The sequence below is a fragment of the Syngnathus typhle genome, linkage group LG2 (assembly GCF_033458585.1).
Source record: "Syngnathus typhle isolate RoL2023-S1 ecotype Sweden linkage group LG2, RoL_Styp_1.0, whole genome shotgun sequence".
Taxonomy (NCBI): Eukaryota; Metazoa; Chordata; class Actinopteri; order Syngnathiformes; family Syngnathidae; genus Syngnathus; species Syngnathus typhle.
In genome coordinates, this window is record NC_083739.1 from 7,387,161 (window position 1) to 7,412,897 (window position 25,737).

General features: G+C 42.3%; 3 protein-coding genes across 3 annotated transcripts in view; 2 read left to right on the forward strand and 1 right to left on the reverse strand.

Moving 5' to 3' along the window:
* mgat5 (alpha-1,6-mannosylglycoprotein 6-beta-N-acetylglucosaminyltransferase) overlaps positions 1 to 4,628 on the forward strand; it is a 60,522-nt gene extending 55,894 nt beyond the window's left edge. The window contains exons 13-17 of the mRNA XM_061297618.1: positions 335 to 481; positions 574 to 690; positions 1,574 to 1,648; positions 1,748 to 1,905; positions 2,006 to 4,628. Coding sequence (XP_061153602.1) covers positions 335 to 481; positions 574 to 690; positions 1,574 to 1,648; positions 1,748 to 1,905; positions 2,006 to 2,204 — 696 coding nt within the window. The 3' untranslated portion in view covers positions 2,205 to 4,628. The remainder of the gene's footprint in view (positions 1 to 334; positions 482 to 573; positions 691 to 1,573; positions 1,649 to 1,747; positions 1,906 to 2,005) is intronic.
* A 219-nt stretch (positions 4,629 to 4,847) lies between these two features.
* LOC133167094 (transmembrane protein 163a) lies at positions 4,848 to 12,410 on the reverse strand. Its single transcript, XM_061297643.1, has 8 exons — positions 11,899 to 12,410; positions 10,523 to 10,642; positions 7,434 to 7,477; positions 7,267 to 7,358; positions 6,891 to 6,987; positions 5,744 to 5,855; positions 5,521 to 5,662; positions 4,848 to 5,446 (listed from the first exon to the last, which is right to left on the reverse strand). Exons 1-8 carry the CDS (start codon positions 12,089 to 12,091, stop codon positions 5,386 to 5,388), a joined length of 861 nt encoding a protein of 286 aa, XP_061153627.1. The 5' UTR covers positions 12,092 to 12,410; the 3' UTR covers positions 4,848 to 5,385.
* An 830-nt stretch (positions 12,411 to 13,240) lies between these two features.
* On the forward strand, positions 13,241 to 20,710 carry LOC133167086 (cyclin-T2-like). The gene is made up of 9 exons (XM_061297631.1): positions 13,241 to 13,462; positions 13,925 to 14,006; positions 14,088 to 14,216; positions 15,106 to 15,166; positions 15,810 to 15,872; positions 16,635 to 16,680; positions 18,502 to 18,665; positions 18,739 to 18,809; positions 18,878 to 20,710. The coding sequence occupies exons 1-9, from the start codon at positions 13,305 to 13,307 to the stop codon at positions 19,880 to 19,882; spliced, it is 1,779 nt and encodes a 592-aa protein (XP_061153615.1). The 5' UTR covers positions 13,241 to 13,304; the 3' UTR covers positions 19,883 to 20,710.
* Positions 20,711 to 25,737: the final 5,027 nt, after the last annotated feature.

The following is a 25,737-nucleotide window of genomic DNA, read 5'->3' on the forward strand; positions in this document are numbered from 1 at the left end:
TTGACGTAGCATTTCGCTTGTTTTCATAAACTCGAATTTTCTTTCGGTTTCATCCGTGGCTTGTTTATTTCAGCACACTAACTTCTTCTATCCGCAAACACCAGAGGCTTCTCACACACGCCTTGTGAATTTTCTCGCTTTAGTAGCTGCGAGCTGGCTGCTGCCACATGCTGCTGCCACACTGCATCAGTGTTTGATTTCCTGGTTGTTAGGTTAGTGTCAACTTAGAGCCAGCTGGTGTTTGTATTTGCTAGTATTTTCTTCTTTTTAAACTGATTTTGAATTTGGAAATTCTATTGACCCGAATGTTGTCGCTATTTTACATCTGTTGCAGTTGTTTGTGGGTCTGTCTTTTCCCTACGAGGGACCTGCTCCCCTGGAGGCCATCGCCAATGGGTGTGCATTCCTCAATCCTAAATTCAAACCACCGAAAAGCAGCAAGAATACTGACTTCTTCAAAGGAAAGCCCACCCTGAGAGAGGTGACACGTTTTATAGACTCAAAATGAACCATTTGAAATGGCCAAGTCCTTCCCAATGTATTTGAACCTATTTTGTGCCTCCATGTGTTCAGTTGACCTCTCAGCATCCCTACGCTGAGGTTTATATTGGTCAACCCCATGTGTGGACTGTTGATATTGATAATGCCGCTGAAGTAGAAAGAGCAATCCGCTCCATCCTCAGCCAGAAGGTAAGCACGTCACAGTTTTTAATTTGAATGACGTTTAACCGACCAACCCAAGATGCAAATATATCAGGCTGCTGCTACTGGTTCATTGTGCTTTGTCACATTATGAACAACTGCTTTGTTCACTGGACAGAGCCCCCCCATATGCTTTGCGATCCCAGAGCCTGCCAGGCTCCAGCTTGCCTTGGCATACATCCTCCCTTGTCCTTGACTGTCCCTGTTCTCGTCCACCGCCCTACTCAAGGACACTGTATGAGTTGTGGAAGATTTGGTGCGATAACAAAAGCCTCACTTATTCATCTGCCCTGTTCAAAAGCCCCAATCACAGTACAGTTCAGTTGATTTCAACCCGCTATAGAAGCTTAATACAATGAAGCAACAGAACATATTGTATATCAATTCATTGTGAACTATAGACACACGCACGCACACAGAAAATACAACAGATCCCACTAGAACAGGGGTGTCAAACTCTTTTATTTTTTTTTCTCGCGGGCCGCATTGTAGTCTCTTTCGGAGGGCCATTATGACTGTCAACCCAAATAAATGTGAGCACCTCATATTATATACAGTATAAGCTACAAAACAAACCGACAAATAACTTGTTTTCAAATCAGACTAGTAAAAACTGGTCAAATTAAAAAAAAAAAAGAAGAAGATATTTTTAGAAATGAAGACAATTTGCAATTCTAGTAATGACAGGAATTTGATCCACAATTTGTCTTCGCGGGCCACATACTAAAATGATGTGGTGGGCTGTATCTGGCCCCCGGGCCTTAACCTGTGCACTAGAATGTTTAGCCACACACATTCGTTCTGCCTTTTGCGTCCGCACTGTCACACTTGTAATATTGCCAGTATTGTATTTGTGTGTTTGTGTGAGCAGATCGAGCCTTATTTGCCATTTGAGTTCACCTGTGAGGGGATGCTACAGAGAGTCAATGCCTTCATTGAAAACCAGGTACATTCCTTAATCCCCTCCCGCGTGTGAGATATTATTAAGCAAATCAGAAACTTCAATTCCCATGGATTGATTGGGCTCATTGTCATATGTCGTCAGGACTTCTGTCACGGTCAGGTGATGTGGCCTCCACTCAGTGCGTTGCAAATGAAAATGGCCGAACCAGGGCGTTCCTGTAAGCAGGTGTGTCAAGAGCAACGGCTCATCTGCGAGCCGTCCTTCTTTCAACACCTCAACAAGGACAAGGACTTGGACAGGTGGTGTATAAGCGCAAAACTGCAAATGAGACTTCTGTGACATTTCTGTGATGTTGACTCGTAAGCACCAGAAGGCTCAGTTTTTATTTTCACCCGACAGATTCGGCGTGGACTGCCATACGGTGGAGTCGAGCGCTGACACAGTGGTCCCGGCCTACAGCGAGAGCCGTCGCCACTGCATCTTTCAGTCTGACCTCCTACTCTTCAGCTGCGCTGGCGCCCACCAATCCCTAAAGCGCATCTGCCCCTGCCGTGACTACATGAAGGGCCAGGTGGCGCTGTGCAAAACCTGCCTATAGCAGCGGCAGCGCGCACCCGTAGAAGAGGAAGAAGAGCCGCCGTGTTTGATGAAACCCAACCGGACTCCTCTGAGGGAAGCATTTTGGACAAACACAGGACTGTGAGTTTTCAATATATTTATTCGTTTGTCGACTGCTCAAAGAAAAACACCTCTACGGGAATAGAGCAGCGGCAATATAAAATTACTTGAATCAACAAAGGGAGTCATCTTGGACTTTTAAAAAGAAGAAATGCAGCACATATCAGTGAGTGGCGTCCCGTTTGTCTCCAGTTTCGGCAGAAATGCAAGCCAGCTAAATAGTGTTCCCGACATCCTCCACTCGTGTTCCCTGCTTAATTAGAATCTGTTCTTTCTTGAGGTAGATTTACACTGGAACACCAACAGGCATACTAAACAGACAGCTAGTTTTACACTGTAATAAATCTCTGTCAAAAAGTCATGAAAGTTAACTATTGTATAGAGATCTAGATTTGTATCCTGTAAGTATGATCATTTTCTGAAATGTCTAGTTGCAGATATTTTGCCATGAAAGTGTTTTTTTTTTTTTCTTCACACAAATTGCACACTTAATTTAAATTATGTAAAAATGTAAAGTGGACCGACAGCGTATGCTGAATATAGAGGCCAGTAGGTTGTAGGAAATGGTTAATTCAGAAACAGAGACCCCAGTTTCTGAAGGTAAAACTGCCCTGCGGCAGGACTATGATTATTGTCATTTTATGATTCATTCATTCATATTTTTCATCACTTATCCTGTTCAGGGTCACATGAAAGCTGGACTTTATTTTGGTGGATTTAGAACACGGGTTAATCATGGATAGATTTTTTATTACTATGTCACAATAGATTACTGTGGTCTGTATCAGTGATCAGTGATACCCTGAGGATAGCAAGAGATTGAAATGTTAAATAATGTTTCTCCTAGACATGGAAAACTTGGAGAAATGTTGTTTCGTACACTAATCCTTGAAAACAAAACGGCCCCAAATCTTCTGATGGCAACCGAATGGTTTCAAAATTCTTGCAGATATCAGTGCATTCAAAGAACAGGTTAAAAAAAAAACACTCCAAAACATTGTGGGTGAACGTGCACTACATTTGTATTTGCCTAAGTTAACAAAATATTATTAGCAGTATACACTGTTTATATGGGTTTCTAAAATTTCTATTTATTTTGTATACTGATGTTCATCTTTGTTTTTGCTTTTGACCTTTATTTATATGAGGCGTGTCTTATTTATGAAGAGAAAGTCTTTCGTTTATGACCACCAGAGGGTGGCATTGTATGCTTCTGTTGGTTTGAGCAGTAATAGGAGGCGCATTGTTTGGGTTAGATCAATAATACATGCCCCATTTTTGGTTGATATCACTCAAAGACAGTTTGGCCATTTATCATTTACTTTCATTCTTCTCATTTCTGTCTTTTAAAAAGTACAGCAGCGGCAGCAAACGTGCCTCATTATACTGTGACAGTGTGCAGGCGCTCATAGCCGATTTTTCAAGGTTTGCTCGTGAGTCCAGAGACGACGCCTCTGACACAGACTGTTTTTTTTTTCATTCAGTCATTGTATCTTCTTCCTTTTCGACAGATAAGTTTCTGTTTCAGAGCATGATGTGCCTTTACAATCCCGCGTCCATCTAATCACAAGCTTCAATCACCTGCCAAAAATAGAAACAAACGTGGAGTTCCTAACTCATCTGCCACTGTCAACTTGAATTTGTTGTGATTTCATCACCAGAATCTGGTGTTCTGCTTTCCTCGAGTGAATTGAATCGAATCGCTTTTCATCTTGTTTTAAATGCATTTGACATTTGTAATGTAAGCAGTGTATTAGGTAACTGTCCTGGGTGCTGGAAGCGACTGTCAATGGATTAAACTGTTAGCTTGCAACGCTTTGCTCCAAGTGAGCTGTAATGTTATCACCCAGTGCAGTTGAGTTACTTTTTGCCTTATACGTTTGACCATGCCTGCTATAAAAAAATGCATGTCTCTCCATTTACATTGACCACCGTGGCTTAAATGTAAATCTGCATTTCACATCTGCAGCTAAGTTATTTATCACTGGTTTTATTAGGCCCATCAAATAAATGTACGTAACATCCATTAGGGATTTTAATTGGCCTTTCCATCCGAAGAGAATAAATCCACTGGATTGTCCTTTTATTTGAGGAAGCAACTGATGACAATTTGAGTGCAGCACGCGGTTAATGGAGCGTTGGATATTGGCCCAGATACAAGACCTTTATTTCAAATGTACAAATCTGTCCTTTGTCCAAATGACTTTCAATGTTTTGATATTCTTTGGTGCTGTCACGTATCATCCAGAGCGGCAATGTTTCCCACTGGCAAAAAGGAGGACACAATTGCGTCTTTGTGTTAACAAATCTCAATAAAAGGGATGTGATTTTATTTTTAAATAAACCTTTTCTTTTTCTGTGGAAAAAAGGGCTCAGACCGGTTGATCATTTGACATTACAGCAGGACAGATGACTCACTGAGTGCCCGGCAGGTTGGTTGTTATCATACAAAAGTATCTTTTATATCTGCATTTGGAATGCGGGCGCAGAATAATAGATAATATACAAATTATTGTCATGTAGTTCCAATTAAATACATTTTGTACCCCTACACTTAGTATACAAAATATTTATGTAGGCATAAACTATTTGGATTTGACTGTGTTTTCATCAAAAGCTCCCAAATGCTCTTAAAGATTAACAGCAACGTGCATACAGTCAGTTATATTCATCGATGCCATCATGAAAATTCTTTGAAAACAGCAGACCAGCACAGTTCTTTACATTCCTATTGCATTTTGACTCCTGCTGTGGTCCAATTCCCTCATGACTGACTACTGCCACATAGAGGAAGGCAGGCTTCTTGAATGACTGTGGGAAAAAACAACATGTGGCAGTTTGTGTCAGCAACTTAGGGAAAGTCCCCTTATCTTATTCAAATACGAAGCCGTCTTGATCAACCTCATAACGATAGTTGATGTCGTGTGGAGTAGATTGCATTCTAAAACAGTCAACATTCTCAATGCAGTTTAAAGAATTGAATGGAGCGGTATCTGCCACATAAATTCTGCAGAGAGGGGGTGCTGTGTTGACCGGCCCCTTCCTCTTTTCAGTCTCTCTCTCCTTGTCAACATCTCCACTATGAGCCAGACAGTGTGGCGTTACTCAAAGCGTTCGTAATTTCTGGTTTGTCTCACTCGTGGGACCATGTCCAGCAGTAACCTGCAGATAGAAAGAAGGTCAACAAGGTGAAGACATTTTTAAAGCCATGCAGGAACCGTGTGAAAGACACTCACTTGACTCCATACGCAAAGATGATCAGGCCAATGAGGACACCTATTGTCCCGTCTAGGTACCACACCATGGGCTCGTGCTTAAACACTTCTGCACTGATAAGGATGGAGAAGCCCATGACGCCCCCCACCATTGAGTTAAAGCCTTCAAAAAGAAACAAAGCAGCTTATTTGCTTGTGCTGTTCGATAACCGCTGTCTGCTCTTCCCGAGTGTAACTGGCGTACCGTCCGTGATGAGGGCCCGACTCGTGAGCACCTTTCCAAGCATGAACTTGATCACGGCCAGTAAGATGCAGACCACTCCGCTGACAATGGAGACACTGAAGAGGAAGTCATCCTAGCGGGAAAGGAAAGTTTGACAGTGCAATTGCGGCATTCCTCAGGGTTCTGAACTAAGTACTAGATTTGATTGCCCCTGAGCCGAAATTCTAACCCTTGACCTCTCACCCGTAAGGCAGTTGTGCAAACCACTACAGCTTCAATTCAGACAGTCGTAAAAGGATTGTTGTGCGTATTCTTTGATTGTATTCCACCATAAGAGCTTCCACTGTAAGCTGCTCTTAGTCTGTACGTGAACCCAAACCAAGCCCCAAAAGTGACCTTTAGCACATTGGAATTCAACACGTTGACACACACCAAGCTTGCGTTGGCATTTGGGAGAAGAGTACTACCCAAAAAAGAAAAAAACAGACTGTGTGACACAGAAGCTCTGCACAGAATGCGAATTATGCTTTGACATTTACTTTGGACAGCAAAAAAAAAAAAAAAATCCTCTGTGGAATTGAAAAAGCTAAATCGAAGGAGCATCAGCAAGTGGGGATAATCTTTCGCTAGAGATTTCTGTGCCCTGCGGTTGTGTAAATCCTGCTATTCCACAAATATCTCATGGTTTGGTTCTGCTCAGAGTGAAATTCTATTATTTCATGCAGATTTCTGAGTTTGTCTTTGTTTGTTGTCACTGGGTAGAAAAGCTGAGGATGTGCACAGGCTAAGAACACGATCACCTGGTGAAAATGTGTTTCTTTTAACACAGACGCATGTCCCGTCATTTAACAAATGTGTTCATCTTAGGACCTGCTCTAGAAATGTCGAACAAAGATGCGCAGTACTTATTACCAAGAAGTAACGCTTCTGTGCTGGATGCAAGGAATGACCGGCCTCCACTCCAGCGTGACTCAAGTGGTGAAATATTAAGCAGATGGGTTTGAAATAGAAAACCAGCAGTGTGTGTCACCCCCCCCCCCCCCCCCCATTAAATAAATAACATGTGTTTTATAACAGAAGATCTCCATCTTCAGATAGGATTAAGCTCACAATCTGCTGCTAAAATATAAAGTGCTGCTTCATCTGCTGCTCGTGTTGCAATTCTTACCACTTCAGGCAGCAGCTTGGTGGCCAGGTCATGGATGGCCTTTCCCATTATGCACAAGGATGACAAGATGAAAATCACACCCAGGATTATGCAGGCTCTGTGGTAGAGAAAATGCACATTATCAACTGCAGAACCTCGACTTCAAAAGAATATAGTGGAACCTCTTCCGACAAAATACCTCAAAACAACTGGCTACGTTTACATGAACGCATTCGTTTGGGTTTAAAGACTGAAAGTGGAATTACACTTCAAAATAAACCACATAATTGAGTTACAACCGCTCTAAAAATAAATCTGCAAAATAGTAAGATTGTAAACCTTAAACGCGTGGTGGGGGATGTTTACTTTACACACACACATTTATTACCCGACTCACATGTATTCCCGATGAGCTGAGTGGACGGCTGCAGCATTGCTGTAACGCCACAGCACAATAACTGAGGACAGGACATCCAGCATAGCGTCAAACTGGGAGACAAAGAAATACGATTTAGGAACATTTGTGTACGTTTCAGATATTTTAACCATGTAAATGTCACTTACAGCAAATCCAAAAGCAGAAGCGCTGTGTCGCATGATGGAGACAGCTGAAAAACACCAGAACAATGGTATAAAATACACAGTATTGTTTTCTTTGGAGTCACAAATAAGTGAGACAAAATTATGTGAGACAAATCAATCTGATTGTGACAGTGTCTGTCTCATCTGATCTTGCTAGTTTTTAGTTTTTATTACACGCAGGAATTGGGAGGATGTTGTTCCCAATATGTTTTATTTTTTTCTCATCATAAGGGATCTATGAGCCGTGCTTTGTCTGGCCTTTTTGCCACGGGTGACCTGCCAAGGATTTAAAGCCCCAGACAACTTGGCTCCTAGGATCATTAGGGTTTGGGAAATTGTGATCCGCTGTCAGGCAGGGCATCAGTAATACTGTGTAAAATGGGGACAGAAAGACGTGGTATTAATTTCTGCATCAACTGAATTGTGGATGATAGGCAAGTGCTCAAGTGTTAAACATGCATTTCAATGAATTATATATATATTTTTGTTCTTTTATTGTTAAATCCTTCTGTAAACCTGTTTACAAAAAAACTGAATGTTCTGCACAGTGATTTTCAGGAATCAGATGTGAATGGTAAACACTGCTTTGTTTCATCTTACACACCTGCAATGGACTGAAAGAGGAGACAAAGGAGGACGGAAGATGCAAATGAGAAGTGGGGAGGGTACCTCTCCTCCCAGGTTTATTTTTAGTAAGAGGCACAACACTGGGGGGGCTGACAACCGCTCCTCAGCTACGCACGATAAGAGCTTTTTTCCCCCCCCTCCATTTTCTCCTTCACTTTCCTAATCTCACTACACATTTTTTCTGCCTGTGTTTCATGATATATTGAGCATTACCATCATGGAGGAATGTTTCTGCCACACCCAGGGCAGTATCAACAACCTGCTTACCAATTAGTGATCAAAATGTTAAGGAAGAGAATTGTAATCAAGTCAAACCTTACTGCATCGCTGTTTTGTTCTGCACCACAGTGGAATGTGCAAACTATAACCAAACTTTAAATTAAAAATAATTCAAGTCAAAATTTGAAAATGAGAATGGTCTTTTTCCGATGCAGGACTTGTATCTGGCGCACTTGGAGTCAGCAGAGGTTTTCCTATTGGTACGTGCATGGAGATTGAATAGATTAATCACATCAAAGAATTAGTTGATTTATTGTAAATAACATTTAAAAAAATGTAATGATTGTTTCAACGATATGCATTTGACATTTTTCTTACATTTTAAAAAGTTTAATTTCTTGAATAACCTGGCCCATCTGTCTGATTTTCTTTTTAAATCTAATGTGTGGCACAACACCCCGAGGCTAAGGCCTTATGCATGTGCCTGAAATGTTATTAGCTGCGGATTGGATTCAGTCATGTCGATCTCTTCCTCCACACTTCATGGTTCCTGTTTCCTTCATTAGGAACTGAGAGGAGGAATGGCATGAAGAAGTCTACAAACTGAACCTGTCACTAGTTAATTGGCTCCTACTCCATGCTTGTCACATCTGACAAGCGTGCTGGCTCCCATATTGCTGAAACTCCAGTGTTGCAAAGGCTTTTTAACATAGACACACTAAAATTTGAGCTCGCTTAAATTCTGTCAAGGAGGTCAACAAGACGTTGCACGAGCTGGCGGTAAAATTATAGGTGTCCCGTGAACATGCCAAGAGGTACAAGAGACCAGTGTGATGACGTAAACACGGCTCCGCTGCACATGACAAGTTTCACATGAGCGAACGGTGCAATGTTTGACAGAGAAAGATCTGTCAAGGAATGGTAGCAGATGGTGTGATTGGCTCACATCCAAACTGGGTTTACCGACGCTGTTTTACAAGACAAAATTCACACGAGAAATAGGCCAGCAAGGAAGACGAGAGATCCCCTTTAAAACAGCAATGAGATAACGTAATGTCGGTCGGAGTCTAGCATGCCACACACAGCAGTTTAACTTTCACATGACCGCGAAGCCAAATGTTAGAGCGGCTGACCTTCCACTCTAGCAACCATACCAAGACAAGAAGTGGACTTACTTTCAACCTGCAGTACACTACCAGAAATGGAGGCAGTCATTTGTTTCTTCATGCAGAAGGTATCAAAAGGAGACTCAAATTAAGTGATTTTTTTTTCAATTTTATTTTCGAGTGATAACATTGACAAAAATGGGGGCTTGTATTTATTGTTGTTGTATTTTTTGACTCCTCTAGATGGCACTATCTGTTCAACATTGGGCTCACCGACTTGAAATTCCTTAATCAACTTTATTTAAAACAGTGTCATGTAGAGGAGTCAAAAAACACAGCTGGTTGATGAAGCAAATTTGAAGCTTCATTTTTCCATGATATAATTTATATTATGAGGACGGAAGGATGCCCAGGTCGAGGATGTAGGAAGAAGGACGGGCTGGTGAAATTTGGCTCACCACTGATATTGACACAAAATACCAGGGAAGAGGACTCAAGTCAACTCAAGTCACTCTTAAACAGTCTTAAACTCAATTGAGTAGCTACTGTAGTATCATCGCCTTGTGAAATGGACTACTTTTGAGCTAAAGAGTTGGCCCGTCTGTATATTAGCATGCGCCTCCTCGGTGGCTGCTTGTCCCTAATAAACACACATCGGCGAACTTCTCACAGTACTGCAGCATACACCAAATTGTTTTTCTTGGAATGGGCTGTCTGGTCTTTAGGATGTGTTGGCCTGAGTATATTTAATGGGATTGGAAAATGAATTAATTATCATACAGAAAATAGGAACATGATTTGACTGACTAGTCCTTCAGTGTAAACTCAACATTCATTGCCATTTAATTTGAGCTGCACTACATTATGTCAAATTGTGTTTCTATTTTTATTTTTATTTTTTGCTTCACAGTACATGAGAGGATAACAATTTTAGAAACACCTGTCAGTATGATGCAGTGTTGTGCTACACTACTGCAAACTACATACATTTTAAATATACATTTCTTATAATGTCAATCAACGCTGAACATTATTTTCTTTGAAAATATGGTGCAGCTCGCCTATGGGATCCCTCGTATTTGTAGTTCTTTTGAGAGATTTCAGAAACTGGCCACTCACTGAAGGCAGCGATGGCTAGGATGATGGTCGCCCCAATGGACACCCAGGACACCCACAGTGCCTTCTTGCGGTAGCTTTGTGCTTCATGTGGTTTCAGGCGCATGCTGCTCTCCAGAAGACCTGCAAGCAGAATCACGGGATGCAATGATCAAGCTGCCGGTCACTTTTTTATATCTTACAGTTCATCATTTCACCTAAGAAGCACAATTGTTTGTGACGCTGATGGCACCCTGCGAGCCTTTATGCAACCTTGATTATATTGTACATTGATTGATATTGTCACACACACACATTTCCTTTGTCACTATCATCCAATTTTACAATTAAGCCCAGCAATAACGTGACATCATCTTTAGTAGATGTTTCCATAAAATGAAAAGAAAGAAAAGTGTTCTCATTTCCCCCAAAATATTTCTACCTTGCCCTGCATCACTCCTCTAAAGATATTAGATGATAGAAAGATGAGCCTCTACACGCTGCGCCATATTTACTTCTGTAAACACTGCCGTGTCTTGTGCTTTGAAAACTGCGATAAATTCCACAATAACCGATTTCTGGACGGATTATTAAATATGTCAATTTAAAGATGATAATTTTTCATTTACGCAGGCTCCCTTTAATGGTAAGTGAAAGAATCATTGTGTATAATTAGAGTACAGTTATTTTTTTAAATATACAGTTTAGTTGTATTTGACTGTTATATACAAGAGCACTGGTTAGCACATCTGTCTCATAGTTCAGAGGTGCAGGCTTTGGAGTAGAATTTGCATGTTCTCCCCCATGCATGCAGGGGATTCCTCAGGGTACTCCTTCCACATTCCAAAAAAAACATGCATGGTAGGCCCATCAAATTGCCCACAGGTGTTAGTGTGAATGTTTGTCTCTGCGTGCCCTGTGATTGGCTGGCAACCAGTTCAGGGTGTACCCTTGTGAGGAGAAGCGGAGATGGATGGCTGTTATATACAATCCAATTGTATTTAACCTTTTAGAATTGTTTGTTTTAATTTTTTTATTATATACATTTCACTGAAACCATTTAAATTCAGCCTCCCCCCATATGTGCATGTGTTGAGATTCAATCTATGCAAAAACTGGCATTGAATATAGTCTTTAGGAATAAAACTTGTTTTGGAAAACCACTTGGCCTCACTACACTATAGATTTTAAGGCACAGACATTTTCTGAGCATTTTATAGTGTGATGTGAAATGAAATATCCTGTGAATCCATATAGTTGACAAATTATTCAGTACATACACAAAGTGGAGCGTTCCCCTCCAAGTAAACTCGCTTGCCTCAAAAGTGTTGAGTTTCACTTGACACAAGTTTCTAACCTTTACGCACAGTGACGTGTATTCATCCACGTGTCAACTTTACCTCCGTCTTCTATGCTCTCGGTAATCCTCATCTCCTGGTCCATCTTGATCAGTTCTCCCTGACTGCCGTTGCTGGCCTGGTGGCGCTGGTTGGGGGAGTCCGTCTGTTGGTACTGATCGTTTCCCCCCGTGGGCTCTTTTGCTGCTACCGAGTCCGGGGCGGCGGACGAGTCCGGCAGTTTGGGGTCCGTCATGTCGCCGCGCTGCTATGCGACTTCTATGTGGCGCTCAGAAAATGTCACACCCGCGTGAGAAAGGTGGACGGGGGCGGACCGTGAGGAGAGACGGGAGGACCTCACTTTCAATGCTGATTTGTGACCCTTACACACGGTTTCGATTAAAGGTCATCACGCGGTTTAATTGATTTGTACACTGACAAAAACGGGAAAACAAGACAACACTAACATTTGTAACAAACCAAACGGCATCAAAGTGCTTTGTCCCGTGCAGCAAAGTGACCGCGCCTCCCCGGTGCACAAGTGCATGGCGCCGTGGTGATAAAACATCACATGGCCACTAATGACACAGACTGACCAAGTCCTCGTGACCCACCCCAGCGGGTGGGCACCAGTTGCCATAGTGATCTGTCCTCGTGGGGCGCGATACTTCACGTCACGTCGCCACTTGTCATAACACGCCCAAATTTTTAAAACCAAAATACAGCACGACTCTTTCTAACCGCTGCAGAATAATTTCTATCCATTTCAAATCTAGCAACAGATTTTTGTCAGATTGTATTAATTCAGTTCTTTAACATTTAAACTTTGTTTCTTTAAATACATTAATGGAGCAAACAATTGTTTACATCCAACTGTACCCAATTGTTCTATCGTGGACACTTCTAGCGCAAGTGAAATAAAATTTGAAACTCCATTATAATTTTTTGGACGGAATGATAGTTTGTGTCTGTTTTGATTTTACGTTCAACACTTACAATATTTCACTTTGTGGTTACTACCAGATTACGCAATTAATCTATTTATGGACAAGGGTGCAATTCGGTTATGAGGTCTATTTTCTGCATTCAATTTAGGAAGTGGTAGCTCCCTCTGCTGGCTGCAGAAAGACAATATACCTGCAAAACCTGGTACTGAGCTATGTAATACATGATCTTGCGCAAAAAAAATCGAATAACCCGAAAAATAAACAAGTGAAAAGAAATGGTATTGGTTAAACATTTAGGGACTATCAGTTCCAAACGGCAAAGGAAAAATGAAAACTGCAGGAAATAAAATAGCCACGAACAAGCTGAAGTAGTTTGAAAGGTCAGTTTGCAAAATCAGTCGCTAGTGGGCGCTGTTACTTTTGTGGCCTACCGGTTTGGAAGCCGCTCCGGCCTTTGTTGACGTCTTTCCGGTGCTCCAGTCACCTAGCTCCCTCCCGGTCGGGCTTGGTTGTTGGTGCGTAATGGCGGTGCACCGGGGACCCTCAACGAAATGGCTCTTCACCCGGGAACAGCTTGAAAACACGCCGTCTCGACGCTGCGGTATCGAGGCTGACAGGGAGCTTTCTTACCGACAACAAGCCGCCAACCTAATTCAAGATATCGGCCAGAGGCTCAACGTGTATCCTTTCAACCTCTTTGAAGCTCTCCTGAGAACGGACGGGTTTCGGTTAGCTTTAGCATTTGGTTTGCTGCTCATTCTTACTTGCGACATATATAAAAATGAATTATTGTACATTGTTACTTGGTCTTTGGCAATTATCTGCTTGTTAAATACACAAGATGGTCTCTCAGCAAACCTGTCAGTACCGTTTTATTGGTAGCGTCTGGGCCTTCACGCTAGCTTAGCTTTTGTTTTCTACCTTTCTTTGTTAACTGAAGCAAATTGCTGTAGAATTGGACCGCGTGTCGTTAAATTCGCCATTGGAGTGAAGTGAAACCCTTTTTTTGTTTCTCAGAGTGGTAATTGAAGTGTGTTTTTTAATATGTACAAGTGCCACCCACTACTCAATGTTTAGCACGAACGTGTTCGTTGTAACCGTTATGGTGTCGTCATTAAATCCCCCCTTAACAGTACCCCCAGCTCTCAACTGATCATAAACACCGCAATAGTATACATGCACAGATTTTATATGATTCACTCTTTCACCAAGTTCCACCGAAACGTGAGTACTGCGCTCAGCCCTTTGATAACAGATCCCGCAGTGTGGAAAAAGTCATTAACGGACTGACATTTGTTATCGTAGATTATCTCCCAAACCACATTGTTCCTAGCAGCTAAAGTTGAGGAGCAGCCCCGGAAGCTGGAGCACGTCATTAAAATAGCTCATGCCTGCATAAACCCCCAAGAGCCTGCCCTCGACACTAAAAGCAATGTGAGTATGACATCTGGTTTGTGTGCTGTGTTTTGCCGCGGTTGGATGATTTTGTCTTCTCAAAATGGTATTGAACTTCTCAGATGATTTAGACCATCATCTCATGTTTACAGAGCTGCCAACTGTTACGTAGTTTCTTACGGAAATCATTGACCGCTGAATATTGCTGCTAATAAAAGCTTGTGGTACCGGTGACGTAATGCGATATTGCTCAATCATGAGCAGTAAAGCTAGTGGATGAGTCGAACATTAACCAACAGCTCAATTCTTGGGACTAACCCATTTGCTACTGTTCATGTCAGCAGTGAGGAATAATGGCAGTGACACAAAGTATTAACAGAGTATCGGGTAGTATGGGATCTACGACTGGTGTGATGTGCACACAAGTGTTGCGAGAGAATGCAGAAGCCAGGGCAAGTGAGTGTGCAGGCAGAGACACACCCTGGGCATCTTCATGTCTACGGACATTTGTTACAGGAATATTGTGTCCGCAGCTACAACGATCCATGTGGATACACAGAAGCGGCCAAACATTGGTTCTGGGTGCTGCGAACGTGGTTTTAAATATGATTTCATTTTTGGGGCAGGTGGTACAGCTGCTGATAATTATAAAATGTTTCAATGGGTTAAAATTTATTCAAGCATGAGGCAGAGTTTAAGCTGTTTTAAAACATTTTTTCAATATACTTTCTCTTCATTGAGGATTTTCCATCTACCATTGGTGTGCCTCGTGATAATTGGGGATCGCAGCCGTTCCCATCAGAGAATCGATTTTCTCACACCACATAGTTGTTGCATTGAGGGAAATTTCTGATGCGTAACCTAGAACAGAGCATGAAGATAATACATGCAGCAGACCTGTGTAGTCTGACAGTTTGGCATTTTCCAGGCATTCCATCAGCAGTCACAAGAGCTTGGAATACTGGAAACCATCGTCCTGCAAACCCTGGGTGAGCTTTGTTTCTCACACATTCAGACTAGCTCTGGGCGATATGAATACCTTTTATACCTCCGTGCCCATGTCAGATATCTTGATAACAGTACAACAAGAATATTACAATGCGTTCAGTGAAAACTATAAAATCTTTTTAAAGACAAAGTAAAATACAAACCCTACAGGATGTGGAATGAGACTATTTTAATTAAAACATGGATAATTGTCAGCCAAAAAGTTTGCGATTAATAATTTCATTTAAAATACAGCAATGTGTGAACCGATATCACATCGCACAGCCTGCGTGCTTCTCCCTCTCTGTGAGATTGTCAAATGCTGGCTTTAGCAACAAACTTAACAGGAGGTATGTGGTTGGTTGGCCTGAGCCTCATTCAGCGCTGGCGTGGAAAGTTCACATGGATGTATAGTCATCCATTATCTGTTCTGCTTGTCCTGATGGGGGTCGCGGGCGTGCTGGAGCTTATTCCAGCAGTCATCGGGCAGTAGGCAGGGGACACCCTGAACAGGTTGCCAGACAATCACAGGGCTCAATACATATCGACCAACCTTAGTAAGAGATATGTGCAATATGTGTTTCCTCTGCAACAAATGTAAACCTCCATTTTTTAATGTCTCTCCCTTCGCCGTCATGTTTACAGGTTTTGAAATAACTGTAGATCATCCACACACAGATGTTGTGAGGTGCTCCCAGCTAGTACGAGGTAAAGTGTTTTTATTGTTGTTTGTTTAGCTCCTGGTTGAGTTCTATAAAGGTGATGTTTTTCTTAGTACAGGTAAAATTTGGGAACGGAGTTTGTCTTCCGCAATTGCATGACTTGTGACTTAAACGTTATGAGGGGTGTCACAGTTTCTGGTGTTATTAATGCTGTCACTTACTCTCACAACTGCATTGGATAAAGACTTGCAGGCTTTTGATTCATCTGCATTGGATAAAGACTTTCAGGCTTATGAACAGTATTTGTTTGGTCTGGTTCACCTGATGGTCAAACTACTGTTTTTCTCATAAGGCTATGCATAAATTCACAATTAATAAATACCAAACAGTTCAGTCCACAGTTTTTATTTTACCAGCTCAGATGAAATTGTGGGTGCGGGGCTCACATTTTGTTGCGGTGATATGCCATTTTAAGGCTAGTCTCTGTGCTTTTGACCTCAAATTGACCAAACCACACCACAGTTTGCTGGCAAATGGACCAAGGCTGCCATTTACGACCCACTTGTTTGGCGCGCACCAAGATTTGGGTGATAACGTTGGCATTTAACTAAATGAACCGCATGAGCCGATCCAGCACACCGGAAGCTTGTTTGAACTGAATTCTACATGACCCATGTGAAGGTTCATTTCTTTAAGTGGACACAAGTCCGTGAAAGTGAAACCGTGACACCCCCAAAGACCATGACTGTTTTGTAGCAAGCAACCCATTAACTGGCTTCTAAAACCAACTTTCTCCTTCCTTTTACAGCAAGCAAGGATTTGGCACAGACTTCCTATTTCATGGCTACCAACAGGTTATTATCCTGTTCCCATTATTGCACTTTAATGGCACACTATAGCTTCATGTCCTGCAGGACCCCTTCCTGTGTCCATCACCTTGTGTGCACCTGGACCCTGGGAATCCAGAACCAGCCAGACTGCCGTATGCGGTGTATTGTACAAGGGCTTTGGCACAGGGGGGTTGAATGCATAGCGTGGAATGTAGTGATGTCCTTTACCTCTCATTGTTTGGTACACAGTGCATAGGTCAAAAACACTCAGATGGTAGCCTGAGTACCTTGTTAGAAGTATAGGCACCACCGCCTTTGTTGGGACACTTTCTCTCTTAATCCCAAATTGAATAACACATACCCACCAAACTATACTGCAAACTGAATGTGGCTTCTGTAGGAGCATGAATGTCTTGTAAGACCATTTGGTCTTCAGTTTTGTTCCAAGGTGACGTGAAACTGATTTTATAGCACACGCACAAAATGAATGCTGTGGGAAGTCGTTCCTCATAGTACGAGTTAATGGCCATCTTTAGTCTTGATTTTAGGACATATTGGATCTAATGTCCTTCTTGTCCTGTATTGTAAGATTGTCGTCGCTAAGGGAGTATTGACCAAAAAAACAGCATATTGACATTTGTTGATGGGAAAAAAACGTAATGCTCTTAATTGACTGGGAATTTGCTCTTGACTTGGCTGAATGTCCTAATAATTTCCTTCCCTCTATCCGTTTACTTCTGCTTATTCGGGGTCGGGTTACAGGGCAGCAGCTTAAGCGGCAATCCCCATACTATCCCATTTCCAACAATTTCATCCAACTCTTCAGGGAGGTACTGAAGCCACCCGGGAGACGTAGCCTGTGTCCGAATGCGCACGTTATATCCCATCTAGTGCGCTGTTAAGGGGTCACGCCATTTTGTTGGGGTGTTTGAATGTACAGGGAGCATTAAATATTTTTCTTTAATTCGCAATAAATTGTCATAGATCTTATTGCGTCGGTTGGTCATGACCCATAAGGTGGTCATCTGATAATGGAACGAGGAGAAAAATAGTTTTAGTGATGTGGGACAATATAGCGGATGAGTAGATAACTGTGGACATTCGGACACAGCCATAGTCTCTCCAGTGTGTCCTGGGGTTTCCCCGGGGGCTCCTCCCAGTGGAACATGTCTGTAACACCTCTCCAAAGGAGCATCCTCATCAGATGCCCAAGAGACTTCAATATGGAGGAGCAGCAAGTGTTAGTGCCTTGGTCCACTTTCCAGTTGAGGCTTTCTCACTGATTTGCTGACAGGATGTTTGCAGTGGAGTTTGGGATTGTGGGTATAGGAAGAGAAGGCTTTTGTTTCACAGCCTCACATTCCACATATTTAGTTCCGGGCCAACAAATGTCCGTGGATTTGTTTAATGAAAGAACTGCTTGAAAAACTTTTTTTTTTTTTTTTAACATTGAGCTTTACCCCCTTTTTTAAGTCAAAATCTAAGGCCACAAAGGTACTTGCACTGAGCAATGTATTTTAAAGTTTGAGCTGAGGGCCTGCGTATGTGATGTAGAATTTTTCAATCAAAACAGCACAGTTTGGTTTACTTCAGTACACTTTCACCCCCATTTTTAAAATGAGTAAATATTGACAATCTGTAGCTATGGTTGTTTAGCACGAAGCTAGTTATTGATTGGCATACTACACCCTGTGAAATGGACACAAGCCCCGACTGAGTATGCCAAACTGAAGTGTTCTGTTTGGTGGAAAGCTGTATTGCTCTGATTGAATATGTGGTCTTTTAAAAGCGCTGTGTGTGCTGACCTTTGTCTCTTCTCCTCGCTGTTGTCGTCTTTCCCTACAGTTTGCACCTCACCACGTTCTGCCTGCAGTATCGTCCCACTGTGGTTGCCTGCGTCTGTATCCACCTGGCGTGTAAGTGGTCCAACTGGGAGATCCCCGTGTCGACCGACGGCAAGCACTGGTGGGAGTATGTGGACCGCACGGTGACGCTGCAGCTGTTGGACGGTGAAGGCGCCGCTCAGTTCTCGTAATGGTTTGTCCAGGAGCCGGGTCCTGATCCCACTGTTTGTGTTTGCAGAGCTCACGCACGAGTTTCTTCAGATCCTGGAGAAGACGCCCAGCAGGCTGAAGAGAATACGCAACTGGAGGGTATGTGACGTTTGCCAAACTTTTAGCTCCAGGTTTCTTTTGCGTCATATTGATTTGTTTGCTTCCAGGCCATTCAAGCTGCTAAGAAGCCAAAGACGGAAGGTGCTGCTGTGGACGGTGTATTCCAGGGGGGATCATTAGACAGCCTTCCCGGTGTCTCCGGCTCCTTCTTCCCCTCCACCTCAGACTCTGCAGAAATGTCCCTCGCTGCCATGACAGGCTCCTATGCGTCCTACCAGCCGCTCAGTGACTCATTCTCGCAGCCCCCCCATTTGGACTTCACCTTGTTGAAACACGAACACAAAACGTCCGGTGGCTCTGCTAGTAAACCCCAGCAGCTGACGGCAAACGCGGCACCATTTTTGCGGCCGCAGAAAGTGTTAACTCTAGAAAAGTACAGAGAGAAACATGCGGCGGAGCTGGCTCTGCAGAACGGCGTCAAGGAGGAGGCTGGAACAGACATGTACACGCCACCTCCTTCTGCTGCCTCGCATCATCACAAGAAGCGCTGTCAGACACTACCGGGTGGCCAGTCGGGCGATGCTAGACGAGAGAAATTGAGCTCCAAAAAGACTCGAGCGCCCAGTTCTTTCGCGGAAAACGGCTCGGCCACTGGCGAGGAGCTAAAGATGAGGATCAAAGTTTCATCAGAGCGTCACGGTGGCTCTGATCAGAGCAAGGACAAGCACAAGGAGCACACGAGCCACCGCCACTCCAAACACGCTCACTCCCACCCGTATTCCCTCAGCGCCAATTGCCGGGCGGACGTCGCCTCGGCATCCCAGCGACCTCCGAGCAGCCACGCCGGTGACTGTGGTTCTGGCTCTTCTCGAAAGAGGCCTCACCCTGATGGAGGCCACCACCACCACCGCCATCACTCGTCCAAGAGCAGCAGGAGCTCGAAGGCGGCCATCAGCTCTGCCCACTACTCGGATAGCAGCCAGCGGATGATTGAGCATCACGGCCACGATGGTACCAATGGCCTGTTAACAGCCAACGGCCAACACACCGACTACAAAGACACTTTTGACATGCTGGACTCTTTACTAAGTGCCCAAGGAATGAACTTATAACCTCCAGTGTTGTCCACGCGACTGTATTACCACATTGAATAGACTTTTAAAAAAGAAAACGAAATGAAAAAAGGATTTTATTTGTCTTAAGTTATATGGATTTTTTGTCACCCACACTGCTGATGATTCTTGTGAAGCTGTCTAATGTAACAGCATTATCCATCAAGCTTTGTGTGGCAGACATGTTCAATCTTAAATTTTCATTTTATGAAATTAATGTGCATGTTTGACGTTTTAAAACAAAGGGAAGCCGCATAGCTAGTGCTTGCAGCCATCATATCAGTTTACACAAATAATTTGCTGTTGTTTTTTTTATCCAATGTTCCACTAAAAATCTCAGGTCATGAACTTTTTTAATATAAGATCAAATCTTTGGGTTTCAGTACCTGCTTGTGTTGGAGACTCGCCGCCTCATTCAATATATAGAACCTTGGTACCTCCCTGGGGCACAGTCTGCGCTATTTCTGTTGTAGTTATTTTTTTTTTGTTTTGTTTAAATCGCCCAGCAGCAGCACCTGAGCTCCACGGGCAGGCCCAGTTTAGATCCCCAATTGAAGTTGATTGAAGTCTGTGAAAAGTGCATTTCTGCTCCATCGACTGAAATTGCAAGAGGCCTTTTGATTGGACTGCAAATCACAGCACTCTCTCTCTCCATGGTTTGTGATACATGGAATTGTCTGAAAATACAGTGTCTGTTACAAGATGGTGTAAATAGGACTGCAGTTAACATTTAAAGTTGGTGGTCAATGCGTTTGCTGTCTCTTGGAATATAAAGCAGACTCCTCTTCAATTTGTGTATTGGGAACCCAAATAAAGATGTTACAGTGACTTCTGTCATTCACTGTGCCAGTTATACTTAAAATGAGGTGAGGTCATGTGCTTGGATGAAACACGGTTTACTCGAATTACTTCACATGGCTCACTTCATATTTTAAACAAGTGAGGGCAAATTATGCAATCGTAATATTGGATTTAGTCCCCATTAAATTTAAGGCCCTTTTTGTTTGCTCGTGAAAAAGAAAACACCTTTTTTTTTCTCGCCACTGTCTGATGCAACTTAAATAAATATCAGGAAACATAATGCAAATTTAAGTCCGTTTTTTTTAAATACTGCGCATGCTGACGACTGACGACCAGTTCAGAGTGTATTCTACTCACCCAGAAACGCGCAACTTTATGAGGATAAGCGGTTCAGTGTATAAAAAAAAGAGATCATCGTGGCCATTATTTTAGGAATGTGACAAACGAACGATATACATTTGCGTTTAGATTAAACCTGGTCCAGTGCACCATGCTCTGCTCATTTGTGGGAGGAACATTTAAATAGAAATACAACCTAAAAAAAAAAATCACCACCAGCTCTAAGTACACTTATGTCTAATTTTAAGGCCGACTAGAGAGATATTGAGGGACATTAAGTGCAAAGAAATCCATCTGGACTTGTGTCACACTGGTGGGTGGCTGATGGTTTATTCTCAGCGCACAACCAAGAAGCGAATTTGACGCCCACATCCTGAAAAACATACGCACGGAGGGAAGAGGGTGGCCACATGTAAACAACTTGATCGAATAGTTTAATTAAACGCACGGAAAATAAAGTACTTCTCAAATGAATACAATTAGGAACATGACATTAATCACAAAAACACGCACGCGGCAACGCGCACGCTTGCACGCACGCGCACACAGTCATAATTAATAAACACTCGTGGGTGGGTTGTTGAGTAAAATCTACAGACAAAGAATACATTATTTGCAAAAACCTATATTCATTCGAATACACTACAGAAACAAGATATGTAATGTTTAATGTGATTAACGTTATTTTTTTGCAACTATCCTCTTGTGTGGTGACTGTGCGTGCCTTCGCGTGATTTTTTTCACGCGCGATGTTCATAACATCGAAATGTCGTCCTTTGCAAATGCTGGTAAACGTAAACCGCGGACCATATAGTAATGTAATGCAGCGTTCAATTGTCAAAGCACTGGCTATGTCGCGCTGTGTCCACTAGAGAGCAGTGTTGTTTTTGGCTCTGATTTCCAGCCAGCCCCACCGGGAGGCTTGTGCCCAGCAAAACTCATTTCTCACTTTTAGATAAATTTATTTTGGGGGAAAAAAAAACTTGTGTTGAATAACCTTGAAAGGCACGCTGGTTGTTTTTGATACCATGAATCCAAGGTGCCTCGCTCGCGACTTGAAACATTTGGATGTGATCCATCTAATTAACACATTCTGAGAAGCGTCGTTTCATGAGCGTACACCACCAAACTTAATGCAAATGATGTATGAACAACTAGGAACAATTAAAAAACATTGAAAGCTTATTTTAATTCGGATCTCTTGACACTATGCAGCATGAACGGTCTGTCAATAAAGTAAGGACATGAAAGATTAACATTTCGTTCTCTATTTTCATGTTTCCCTTTCATTAGTATAAATGGCTTAAATATAATCAGATTTCTGTGACAACCTGATTGGGAAAAAAAAATAAAAATAAATCTTGTGGCCGGGTTTATCGTGGGAAGCCCAGAGCAGCTGTCATTTAAAAGGAAACTGACAGAAAAGATGGACACATAAATAACCACACACTGATTGGGCCCAGTTGACCAAATGTTCCGTCTCCAGTCATCAATAATGAACCAATCTTGAATGTTTGATCTAATTTAGGTGCATTAGTATGACCCATTTAAACTAGGTCCAGGTCACATGAAAGTTGAAAGCAGCACATGGAGTTGACGCTGGTGCCTGTTCCAGTCAAATACACACATGCATAAACATGATGTGCTACAGTAGCTCTCACAAACACACAGCGCCCATGTGGCTTGTTGCGTGACCTCTTCGGCCGCTCCGCTCTACTTTTAATTATGCTGCTGCTTTCCAAATGTATTCACTGTTCTTCTCTCACTACCTGACAAAAACAAATTTGGACCAAGTCTTTTTACTGGTTTATTTCAAAAGTGACACCATCACAACACAACACAACACAACACAACACAACACAACACAACACATAGTGTATGAGGTATTATGCCAGAAATTAGGGTGATATACTCTCAGTTGTCATTTGTATTGAGATGGATATTTATCGGAAATGTACTGAATGAAGTTAAACAGCTTGAAGTTTGTTTGGGAAAAAGAGACAAGCAGGTCAAGTCAAGTCAAGTCAAGTCAAGTCAAGTCAAGTCAAGTCAAGTCAAGTCAAGTCAAGTTTATTTATATAGCCTTAAATCACAAGCAGTCTCAAAGGGCTTCACATATGCAAAACAAATGGACAATTATTCTCAAAGCATCCCCTGATCTTAAGCTCCCAACAATCTTAAGCAAAAACAAAATACCTAGTATATGACAACAGTAACATAAGACTGGAGTGGATGATCAGCAGCATATGGAAGAGATGCAATGTGTCGTGAGTAGGACAGAACGGGACTGTGCAGGACAGAAGCGAGGAGCCAGGTATTGTGTTGTCAGTGGCTATGCGGTGCCAATCATCCATGTAAAGAATTTAAGTGCAAATTAGAGGACAGTCCAGGAAGATAAAGGTGCTGTGAATAGCATTTAGAGTGGCTGCACACCACGCAACTAATTCCCACAGGCATGTGTCTTGAGAAGACATGCTTGTTAATCAAAGAAGTTGATTATCACAATCAACTGGAAAATCACAATTTACTGCCTAGTGCTATGCATCATATTTATCTGGGCTTGGGATAGAGCCAGGTTGCTGTTCAGAGGTCCGACAAGATTGCGCATTCGGAGTGTAGTATAATCGGACGCTCATTAAGCCATAATTCAGTGATAACTGAAGTTTTCCATTTACTGCTTTGAAAAATCACGAATTTATGTTCTTCATTTGTTTTTATTCAGCTTTCTCCAGATGCTAAGTGTTGCCTAGAGTAATTCATCACTCAGTAGTATTATTTACTTGAGCTTTGGGAACCTATTCCAAGGAAACTCTGACAAAAAGATTTAGAATGGAAAGTAAGTCACTGCATTTAGGGAAAGAAAATACAGTACATTTGTATATAAATCAAATACATTACTTGAGTTATGTCTTTGAAGCATATTGGGAAGTTCTAGGTCATTATGTACTCAACACGGCGGAAGTAATTCTTTGGCTCGTCAGCGTTCAGTGGGAGAGACATGATCAGCGTGGCGGCGAAACAAAACAGTATGGATTACTAGGCCGAGTGGGAGTGTGAGGAGGAGGATGAGTTGCTTATGGGGAACGTCGAATGGGAAAGGTGGGAGTCAAGTCTTTCCAAAGCTGGATTTGTGTCGACAGAGCGTGGAAATGTGTTGTTCTGCGCTCCGAGCGGCGGGGTGAAGCAGTGCCAAGGCTTCATTGGTATTTTAAGGGGAACATGCAAATAGCCACTTCTGATAGTTCTAGATGAGCAGAAGCACTTTTAACAGCAGAGCACGGCAAAGGGGTGTGCACTCGTATATTGTTTTAACATCGTAACAGATTTTACAATGTGAGGGACCGACAAAGGACGAGGAAAAGATTTGTCAAGTGTACAAAGATTCATTCTTTTTCTGTACTTTTAGCGTACAAAATTGCCAAAAGCCGTTATTAAAATATCATCTGAAAAGAAGATAATCTACTGCGGAGCCAAAATCATGGCGTTGCATAATATAGAGAAATGTTCTGCTGCAGTATTTTTGGGAGACATCCCCCCCTCCTGAATGTTCAAGAAAGTGCTGGCAGTTTTTTTTAGGGGACAAAATGTCACCGATGACTTTTTTTTCTCAGTGGCAAAGAGCACAGGTGTTACACCATTACCTATTTCTTATGTATGAAAATGAAAAGTAGCTTAAGTATCTGCACCTCATTTTACTGGTATATTGGGGCTGGGGAACATTTGCCTCATGGGCCACAAACAAATGAAACTCATTATTTAATCACAAACGCTCATTATGTATAAAATAATGATAATGAAGATTTTTATACATTATGCTCATCACTTTGCATGCACTGACACTTCTCATGAAAGAACATACATTGTGCCCTACTGCTGTTTCGTAAGAGCCATCTGAAACGGATTTCATAAAACCAATTGAGTTGTAATTTTGTTTTGGAATGTGTTTTACTTAAAGGGACAGTCTAACGCCCAAAATGTATTTACAATAATATGTTGTGTGTGCTGCCATTGGTCTAAAGATGACATTGCGTTGGTGGAATAAGAGTTAAGCAGCAAAATCCACCTGTTTTTATAAATCACAGCTGTCGACTGAAAATGACATCACAGTCGCTTGGTCTCGAGTCACAACCAATTACGTTTTTGTGCCGTATTGATGGTTTCCATACTAGTTAATTATGTGATTGTTAAGAGGTGGATTTCGTTGGGTCAATCCTCTTTCAGGGCCCAGGGAGCAACTGCATGATGGCAATCTAAAAGCAGCATAAAAAATGTCCAGACATGTAGGATTTATATTTATTGGCTATTATAGCATTTTCTATATTCCTTGATGCTATATTTATTAAAGACCACAACAGAGTTTTAAAAAATAGAGCAGCACGGTTGCCCGGTGGTTAGAACATCTGATTCACAGTTCTGAGGTTCGGCATTTGAATGGACTAATGAGCCATCTCATTCACCCACGGGTTCATGGCAAGTCCCATGCATGAGACACCTCTGCTTCTTGACGTAACATGACGTCAACATGACATAACAAGTTCCAAAAGCGTTCCCAAAGCGTTGGCTTAGCCAATGTTCTGGACTTATGTAAGCGTGTCTCTATTTTTACACACAAGTGTCTGCAGTGTGTTCAATCGTGCGGCCCCCCTAAACTCCTCCAGGTACGCATTGGACACCTCACCGCTTTCATCCCGCCGCCCAACCGACCCGTTATCACC